The 10,493-nt window shown below is 44.5% G+C and overlaps 1 protein-coding gene across 1 annotated transcript; it reads right to left on the minus strand.

Annotated features, from left to right (window-relative positions):
• Window positions 1–5,465: 5,465 nt before the first annotated feature.
• Window positions 5,466–9,752, minus strand: FZD1 (frizzled class receptor 1). Its single transcript, XM_060782280.2, has one exon. It carries the CDS (start codon window positions 9,354–9,356, stop codon window positions 7,533–7,535), a length of 1,824 nt encoding a protein of 607 aa, XP_060638263.2. The 5' UTR covers window positions 9,357–9,752; the 3' UTR covers window positions 5,466–7,532.
• Window positions 9,753–10,493: the final 741 nt, after the last annotated feature.

The following is a 10,493-nucleotide window of genomic DNA, read 5'->3' on the forward strand; positions in this document are numbered from 1 at the left end:
AAGAAAAGAGAAAGGAAAAAGAGAAGGGAGGGAGGGAGGGAGGGAGGGAGGGAGGGAGGAAGAAAAGGAAGGAAGGAAGGAAGGAAGGAAGGAAGGAAGGAAGGAAGGAAGGAAGGAAGGAAGGAAGGAAGGAAGGAAGGAAGGAAGGAAGGAAGGGATGGAGGAAAGAGAGAAGGAAAGACGGAAGGAAGGAAGGAGAAAGAGGGAGAGAGGGAAGGAAGGAGGTACGATGGAAGGTAGGAAGGACAAAAAGGTGGAAAGGCAGAGGAGAGAGGGAGAAAGAGGGAGGTAAGGAAGGAAGGGAGAGAGGGAAGGAAGGAGGAAAGAAAGAGAAAAGGAAGCAAAGATATGATGGTGAGAGAGAGGAGGGCTTGAGAAAAGAACCCAAGGGGTCACATCCGGCCCCCATGCATGCCTTTGACCATACCTGGTGTAGATGATGATGGTGACGATGGTAATGATGATGATCATCATCAGGGCTTCATTAGGAGTCAAGACATGAAAAAAGCCTTTTTCTGCTAGATTTTTTTTTTGTCTATGATCATGTTTTCTACAGTATAAACATTGGGTTCAAATCTCTTGTAACATGACTGTGAAAGGGCTTTGCATTTCTTTCATGTTATGTCATATGAATTGTAGAATGGCCTTTGTGAGATTATGAATCCTCACGTCACTGACAAAGTGCCAGAATAAGTCACAGGATCTAATCTAAGCATGTGCCTGAGAAAATGCAGCACAAAGTCCACCAAACAAAGAAATCTATGGGTGTGGGTATAGCAGCAGCTTGGGATGTTCTGCCCACTGCCCCCTTTGGCTAATCTTTCTGGACATTACTTATTTCAGAGAAACATTGGCACTTTGCATATTGCAAAACACTCCAAGTTGGTCCTTGTGACCATCATATGATTTTATTATGAAGCAGGAACTACAAACTCAAAACATTTCCCTACACTGTAGTTGGATCTTAGGGCCCTTCCACACAGCCCTGTATCCCAGAATTTCAAGGCAGAAAATCCCACAATATCTGATTTGAACTGGATTATCTGAGTCCATACTCAGATAATGTGGGATTTCCTGCCTTGATATTCTGGGATACAGGGCTGTGTGGAAGGGCCCTAAATGGAACTGCAGAAGTAACTTTGGTCGAGCTAAAGAGCCTACACATTCAGTGCTATCTTGTTACATAGGAGCGCTGACAAAAAAAGGTGATTTCAACTGCATATGGGTGTACTAATGTTTTAGCTTTTGAAGTATCCTAGCAATAGAGAGTTTTGCATCTCTGAAGCCTATGGGACCTTTCACACAGCCCTTTATCCCAGAATATCAAGGCAGAAAATCTGAGTGTAGTTGGATCTTAGGGCCCTGTAGTTGGATCTTAGGGTCCTGTAGTTGGATCTTAGGGCCCGCACAGATAACCCAGTTCAAAGCAGATATTGTGGGATTTTCTGCCTTGATATTCTTGGATACAGGGCTGTGTGGAAGGCCTTATGTATCTCCTCCCGACTTGAACTCCTTCTCTGGTAGAATACAAAGAGCAGTGGTATGAAGCTCTGTGCTTCTTGGAAGGCCACAAACCCACTCTGCATATTAAGTTAAATGCAAGATTGACCACATAGAAATACTTACCTGACCTCCGCAAAGGTTGACATACTGACCTCTGAGGCTGCATACATTTCTCCACTCAGACAACTCCTACATGTGTTTTGGATCAGGATACAGATGAGAACTTGTAAAGTGTTGACCAGACAGATGGAGAGGATAAACCTGCCTGGCAGCTTTCGGCTTCCAATTCAGGTGCTCAATTCAGGTGCTCATTTGTTTTAATTTTTAATAATCAGAGAGTGCCTCCACTTTAATACAATTAAGGAGTATTCATTTTCATGGAATCATAGAGTTGGAAAAGGGCCATCCAGTCCAACTTCTGCCTTGCAGGAATACACAATCAAAGCATTCTCAACAGATGGCCATCCAGCCTCAGCTTAAAGACCTCCACCACACTCAATTGGAGTGCAGAAGACAGTGCTCTGTAGGCAGACTCTAGAGCAGGATATGGGTTACCTTAGGCATGGGCAAACTTGGGCCTTCCAGGTGTTTTGGACTTCAACTCCCACAATTCCTAACAGCCAGTATAAATCCTGGGATTTATAGTTCACCTACCATCAAAGGGCATTCTGAACTCCACCAGCGATGAAATTGAACCAATCTTGGTACATAGAACTCCCATGACCAAGAGAAAATACTGGGTTTGGTGGGCACTGACCTTGAGTTTTGGAGTTGTAGTTTACCTACATCCAGAGAGCACTGTGGACTCATACAATGGTGTATCTGGATCAAACTTGGCACAAATACTCAATATGCCCGGATGTGAATCCTGGTGGAGTTTGGGGAAAATAGATCTTGAAAATTGGGAGTTGTAATTGCTGGGATTTATAGTTAACCTGCAATCAAATAGCACTTTGAACCCAACCCACAATGGATCTGCACCAAACTTGGTACACTACCTACATGGTCAACATTGAATGCTGGTGGGGTTGGGGGAGGTGCTTTTTTTTTAATTCTGGGAATTGTAGTTCACAAACACCAAAAAAAAAAAAAAAAGAAGAGAAGGATAGGTGGAGAGATCTTCAGCCTTCTCTGCCAAAGGGGTTCCTAAAACCAACAAAATATGTTTTTTCTGATGGTCTTTGGTGACCCTTTTGAATCCCCATGTGACCCTCCTTGGAGTCCCGACCCCCAGGATGAGAAACGCTGCCTTAGGGCCTAACTTGTGTTTTATGTGCCTTCACCTCACTTGTCAACTATTAATTTCATAGGGTTTTCTTTGGCAAGGAATCATCACACTACAAAAAAAATCTACTTAAAATCTGGTTTCTAACTCCTGCTGAATTCTGGGGTTTGTAGGTTAGTGAGGCTAGCAGCTTTTGGACTTCAACTCCCACAAGACTCCACCCTAAACTACAAACTCCAGAATTCTGCAGGAGGCAGAAACCGTATTTTAAGTGGATTTTTTCTCTAGTGTGATGAGGCCGATAGAGTTGGATTTGCCTGTTCCTTCCACTGAACGATAGCTCAGAGCGCCTGGTATTCCTTGGCAATCTTCTTTCCAAGTACGGTACGAAATAGGGCCGATTCTGCCTGCTTCCAAGATCAGACAGGACCTTGTGCCTTTAGGGCGTTTAGACCCACATAAGGCCTTACACAGAAAATGTTAATTTCATAGTGTGTGTTTGAGAGAGAATAGTAAGTGGTGATTAGAATGCTTGGAGCAGTTAAACCTTCCATTTCCTCTCACAAAAATCTCCTATCTCCCATGCTGCAATTAAGTGCCAGAATAAAAGCTCCCACTTGATTCCTAAAATTAAAATCAGACTACTGTCCTTGCATTATTTCTATGGGAGGAAGCAGATAAGGGTAAGTCCCTTTATAAATTAGATAATTCTGTAATGGCGTCTTCCTAGAATCTTTTGACCTCTTCAGCATTTGTTTTAACCAATGGTACAATCCTGATAATAGTATTGACATAAACACAAAGCCTCACGTTTTCATAAATAAAGCATCTTGGAAAATACACACCCATCTATACGGAACCACTATATACATGTACAAAGGGGGAGGGAACCCTGTGAACTAATATTTTACTAAGAACTGATCCACTTATACATTTATTTACTGCTTTGATAGCAGAAATTGCCACATAGAAAAATTTGCAACTAAATATGCTCAGCTTTTGGATTTCTCCCTTCTTCCTTTTCTCCCTACATAGACACCTTTAACGGTAAGATAATATTCAATAAAAGTGCCAAATGTATTTAGAAGTATAAAATCCACCCAAATAAAACAGAATTACATGTCAAATATTATTAAGTAGCCTTACTGTTTTAACTGAAAGTTAAATACTGTATATACTCGAGTATAAGCCTAGTTTTCAGCCCTTTTTTAGGCTGAAAAAGCTCCCCTCGGCCTATACTCAAGTCAAGGTTACTTATTATTTTACTGTTATTTGCATTATTTTTATTACATTTATTATTTTACTCTATTATTATTGTTATTACATTTACATTATTTTACTCTATTATTATATTTATTATTTTACTCTATTATTGTTATTATTCCATTATTTTATTCTATTTATTGTTATTATTACATTTATTATTTTTCTCTATTTATTATTGTTATTATTACATTTATTATTTTAATCCATTTATTATTGTTTTTATTCCATTTATTATTTTACTGTATTATTATATTTATTATTTTACTCTCTTTACTATTATTGGAAGGATACGTAAACACATTTACATTGAAGAAGGTTAGAATAATGGTTTAATCAGAGCTGGACAGCCTTATCTTAAAATACAGTTTTATGTAAATATTCAGAAACATTTAACCTACTGATGCCTCAATTAATGTCCTTTTATTGATACTTATTTTTATTTTGAAATTTACCAGTAGCTGCTGCATTTCCCACCCTCGGCTTATACTCGAGTCAATATGTTTTCCCAGTTTTTTTGTGATAAAATTAGGTTCGTCACCTTATACTCAAATATATGTGGTAATTTTAAAAGCCCAAAAATCAGAACCATAGTGATGTTCTGTTTATGAAGTATTGGAATCATATACCTTTTGGATCTGATTAAGGTTAAATTATCTTTCTTCTAATTCTGAAGTTTTTGTGCCATGTTGCTGCATACCTTGCTATGCAATTATTATTTTTTTGTCTTACACAAGGAAGAATATATCTAGTTCCTATAGCTAGAAAAATAATACTTTTAACAATTCTATTTGGTTAATGAGAATGTGGAGGGGGTGGGGAACGAATCAATTTTAGGTGGCTTTTCAATAACAAAAAAGCATTAAATTCTGATAAAATATACGGTGCTCTTCCTTCCTTCCTACTAAGAGAGTCGGAATATATTCCCTGCTCTATTATCTAATCATACTGTGGCCAACTTAAGCTTTCCAAACACCAACAGAAAGAACTACTTATGGATATATTTCAACAAGAATTTGAAAAGCAATTGGAAAAGTGCATTTTTTCTTAAAGGAATTTGGGTAACACAAAGCATGCTTCCAAGTAGCATTCTGAAAGAAATAAACATCTCTAAGCTTTAACAAATCTTCTGTTGTAGTAGTAACTAGTCTGACACTACAAACTGCTGTCCTTTCATTAATTGCATCTAATTTAGGCATACTGGCTTGTTTAGTGTAAACAAAAGAACTATATAAAGCAGGCATGGGCAAACTTGGGCCCTCCAGGTGTTTTGGACTACAACTCCCACAATTCCTAACAGCCTACCGGCTGTTAGGAATTGTGGGAGTTGTAGTCCAAAACACCTGGAGGGCCCAAGTTTGCCCATGCCTGATATAAAGATGAGTTTCACTTCATTTGAAACATCCCTACAGCATTAGCATGACTGCAATGCACATACTCAACGTGTATGAAAAATTCTAGAACGACAACGGAGCTTTGTACAAAACCTCAATTTATTTCAAAAGAAATTAAAAATATGTATTTTATATATATTTATATATATAAACTTCTATTCCTCTATAAATATAGATGATCTTGCAATAGTGAACAGAGACAAATGCATCCCAAATTCATAGAGCTATGCATTTTAGGGTACGGTAAAGTCATAGATAATATTTAGGACAGGTGCTTATATATATATATATAAAAAGTTCGAAACAGTACAATCAGAAGAGCAGCAAACCAGTTTTGCCATACAAAGGATTAAATATTAAAAATGTGTTTGCCAGTTAAATTTGATGCATTTTGTATAAGCCTGTTAAGGAAATACAAGCCATAACAGTTTAGAGAGAGCATAGACCAATCATACACAGGCTCTCTTAGCTTTACATATAAATTACTATATTGAAACACCAGGCTTATAGATTCTTGGGGGTTTGACATCCCATCCTTGAGCTGAAATTTCTTTCCCCCGGTGGCATAAATCACCATGCCTTTCAATCACCTATTAACAAGAAGGAATGAAAACCCGCTCATTATAATGATATGGAGAAATGAAATGTATAAGCAACAAATACTTTTGAAAATAAGTTCAAAATAATCCAAGCTGCTGAAATCTCTTATGAGATTTGGGGGCTTTTGCTCTTGGTTATGGACAGAGAAGAATTTGTTTACAAAATGGGTTCAGCAGGGCTATTCTTGGTCCTTCGCTCCCACCAAATTCATTAAGCACGAAAACAAAAACAGCAAACCCTATCATTGGGTTGTTGTAGGGCCATATGGCTATATGGCCATATAGTCCGAAAAAAACCTACATCAACTCAGTGATTTTGGCCATGAAAGCCTTCGACAATACAACCCTATCACTCCCCCCAAAAAAGCAAACTTGTCAGAAATGGGCTGTCAAAATACAATTAAAATGCAAAACCTGCCTTTATGTCTAACAGAGCAATAATGACCTTATTTCCCACACAGAAAAAAGTTGGGTTGTTGTAGGTTTTTCAGACTATATGGCCATGTTCTAGAAGCATTCTCTCCAGATGTTACGCCTGCATCTATGGCAAGCATCCTCAGAGGTTGTGAGGAAGTTGCCCCTTCTTGGTTTAGAAAGCACACTGCACCACTGAAATATGTGCATTACAGAAAGTTAGAGGGGAGAGAGAGTTGCAGTTCTTCTAAACTATCAGACATGTGCAGATGAGAGCCGCTGGTGAGAAAACCCGACTCTCAACCTTTCAATTTCATGCTTCTTAAAAATAGGTCACACCTTTAGGCAAGGCTTGGGAGTTTGGTGGTTGCGAGAGGAAGTTTCCTTAGGCTGGGCTAAGATTTGCAGTTGGGTAACACAACAACACACAGTCTCCTCAAACTCCTCCCATTCTGGATCTGGAACAGGTAAAACGGCTTCCTCCGTTTACACCTTCGGGTCACACTGAGTAAGGATTGGAGGAGTTGGGACTCTTCCACTCCCCGTCTGCTGTTGTTGACATGCAGAATAGATCAACCCAGCAGTGCCATAAAGCAGCCTTCCCCACAACTTTCCCATTAGTTTTCCTAACATCTTGCAAATCAACCAGTTTTGAATTGATCTTCCTCACTCCGGCAACCACCATACTACCTTGTAAGGTGGTGGGGAAAGGAAGAGCTATTATGATTGCTTCCCCCCCCCCCCCATTTTTTGCACTAACAATGAAAAGAGAGCTGCTTTTCTTCCTTCTTTAAACAAAAACAACAGAGAAAAGTCTGCCAAGGGGTTAAAAAATTCTAAATAATTATACAAAAGTGAGTTTTTTCCTCCATTTAAATACAAACGTACTTACAAAATCTTACAGAGGCTATTTACAACAACCTCAAAGTCACATTCCCAACTTTACAGTAAATTCAGTCCAGCCGAAAGCGGGGAGAAAACAAAAGGTCTATCTCGTTGCCAGCCGTTTTGTTATCAGGTTCCTGCGGTCTGGAGAGAAAAGTCCCCAGATCAAGCGGTTTTCACAGAACGACAGCTAGGATCTCTACTAGGAGACACTGGGAAGCCTCCTATCCCTAACTGGTTGTGTAGACCTCAGACTGTGGTTTCCCCTTGCTTGCTGTTGGTGAGTCTGGTATAGAACTTCCTCCAAGAGCTGAGTGTTTTCCCGGACCAGATCCAGAAGCCTGATGTGATGCCTACAATTAAGGTCATGAGATACTTGATCATGAAGACAGTGAAGTCTGGGCTCATGGGTGGATGGTGGTGGTTACTGGGGCAAGGGATGGCATAGCTCTTGCAGCTCTGAGCAAACCAACTCTTTTCCCACTGTTCCCTAAAAGCTTGCTCATAAAAATAGCAGGCTATGACAATGGTGGCAGGCACTGTGTAGAGGACGCTGAAGATCCCGATCCTCACCATCAGCTTCTCCAGCTTTTCGGTCTTGGTCCCGTCATGTTTCATGATGGTCCTGATCCGGAAGAGGGACACAAATCCAGCCAGGAGGAAAGAAGTGCCAATGAACAAGTAAACAAACAATGGTGCCAACACAAAGCCCCGCAAGGCGTCCACATTGTTGATGCCTACAAAGCAGACGCCACTTAGGACGTCTCCGTCCACCTGCCCCAGGGCCAAGATGGTGATGGTTTTGATGGCTGGCACAGCCCAGGCGGCCAGGTGGAAGTACTGCGAGTTTGCCTCAATGGCCTCGTGGCCCCACTTCATGCCAGCTGCCAGGAACCACGTCAGTGAGAGGATGACCCACCAGATGGAGCTGGCCATGCCAAAGAAGTAGAGCATCATGAAGAGGATGGTGCAGCCTTCTCGCTTGGTGCCCTGGGCCACCGTCCGCACGCCATCATCCGAGAAGCGCTCATTGCAAACCACCTTGTCCTCCAGCAAGAAGCCGGCCACGTAGGCCACGGCCACGGCAGCGTAGCACCCTGAGAGGAAAACAATGGGCCGCTCCGGGTAGCTGAAGCGCTTCATGTCCACCAAATAGGTGAGGACAGTGAAGAGAGTGGAGGCGCAGCACAGCACCGACCAGATGCCAATCCAGGTGCGGGAGAAGCGCAGCTCCTCAGGCCCAAAGTACATGAGCCCGTGGAGGCGTCCCGGCTCACAAGGGGCCCCGCAGTCCTTCTCACCCAGGAAGCGGTAGTTGAGGTAGGAGGGCACCTTGAGCACCCGCGGGCAGGTGAACTTGCCCACCCGCTCCCCTAGGTGGCCTCCTAGTCCTCCCCCTCCTCCTATACCTCCACCGGCTCGGAACTGGGGGTTACTGGTCCAGGCCTGGGGCCCCACCGAAGGGGTGGGGGTGCCCCTCTCAGAGGTGTTCTGCCCCACACAGAGCTCTCCCGCCCCGTGGACGGGGAACTTCTCGCAGCGGAGGGTGTCAGGCCACTGGAAGCCAAACTTGTTCATAAGGGCCTCACAGCCCTGCCGGGCCCGTTCGCAGAGGGACCTGCACGGGGGCAAGGCCTGCTCCAGGACGGTGCACACCGGGGCGTACATGGAGCAGAGGAAGAACTTGAGCTCGGCTGAGCACTGGACCTTGACCAGCGGGTAGAACTGGTGCACCTCCAGCCCGGCATCCTCCTGGTTGGTGTGGCCCAGCAGGTTGGGCATGATGGTCTGGTTGTAGGCGATGTCGGTGCACAAGGGGATGGTGATGGGCTGGCAGTAGCCGTGGTCCGGCACCGAGATGCCCCTCTCGCTGTTGTAGGGCTGCGGGTGGGCAGGAGGAGGAGGAGGGCCCTGAGCCTGGCCCCAAGCTGCCCCGGGGTGCAGCAGAAGCAGCAGGAACAGCAGGAGAGCCCCAAGGTCCAGGGAGGGGAGGATGCTGGCACTGGAGATGCTCCCCGCCTTGCCTGGCCAGGGCTTCCCTGCCCTGCAGCCAACTTGCCACTTCTCAGCCATACTTCTCCTCCTCCTGGCTGCTCCTTCTGCCTCGTCCCTCCTCTCCTTCCAGCCCAAACTTGAGACTCATGAAGGTCTACATGGGGCAGGGAAGGAGCCCAGCTCTCCACCAGGCGCTCCTTCCTTCCTCCGCAGCGCCTCTTCCTCGCTCTCTTCTGCAGCCAGGTAGAGCGCGGCTCCTGCTTCTCCTCCTCCTGATGCTGCTGGTTGTGTTACGGCCGCCTTTTCCTCCTCCTCCTCTTCTTCTTCTTCCTCCGCCACCGCGGCCGCCTGACCATTTGTGGCAATCCCTCAAGCCCGCTCTTCCTTCCCCTTCGAACCGGTTTCCAGGCGCCCCGCAGTCTGCCTTTTTCACCGGGAGGGAGGAGCCTTGAAACCGACGCGTCAGGGACCGTCGCCCAAGTCCAGCCCCGGATCCCGAACGCAAAAGCGAGGAGGAGAAAGAGGAGGAGGAGGAGGAGGAAAAGAAGGGATGGTGGCAGCACAAGGAGCAGGAGGAGGAGGTCGCTTGAGACGGCGCTTTCGTGCCCATCCCTCCTTTCTCCACCTCATTCACACACACACACGTCTCTCTCCCTTTCTTTTCTTGCTCTCTCCCTCCTTCCAACTTCTCCAGGACACAAGAAAGAAAAGGGGGAGAAAGGGGGAAAAAGGAGAAGAAAGGAGGGAGAATAGCCCCATATGCTCATGGGCGCCTCATGAATGGACGCGGGCATTCATGAGGCGCCTTGAAAGCCTCCACTTCCCAGGAAAATCAAGAAGGGAGAGGCGAAGGGAGGCTAAAAAGAAGAAGAAGAAGAGAGGCAGAGAGGGAGGGGGGAAAGTCCAGAACAGATGTTGTCCGAGGAGAAAGTTTAGGAGTTTTTGCAGCCAGGGAGAGGGAAAAAGAAAACGCTCGGCTCGCCAAAGGCTGAGTTTCCTGGAAGGGGAAGAAAGGCAAACCTTTCCCAATTTCACCCTTTCTTGGGCACCTTCTCTTCTTCCCACCTTAAAGTCCTGACATGGAAGAGGCATTTGTGTTTTCTTTAAAAATATATAAGTGAAAACACAAGGCAAACATTAAGTCAGAGCTCCTTCCCAGAAATGTCAAATCTCCTGCCCTAGAACTTGCATAACGCCTCCTCAGTAGTCAGACTG

This window comes from Anolis sagrei, chromosome 6, assembly GCF_037176765.1.
Source record: "Anolis sagrei isolate rAnoSag1 chromosome 6, rAnoSag1.mat, whole genome shotgun sequence".
Classification (NCBI taxonomy): Eukaryota; Metazoa; Chordata; class Lepidosauria; order Squamata; family Dactyloidae; genus Anolis; species Anolis sagrei.

Bases quoted from the DNA above. Each gene is read 5' to 3' on its own strand.
- FZD1 (XM_060782280.2), bottom strand. From the start codon at position 9,356: ATGGCTGAGAAGTGGCAAGTTGGCTGCAGGGCAGGGAAGCCCTGGCCA.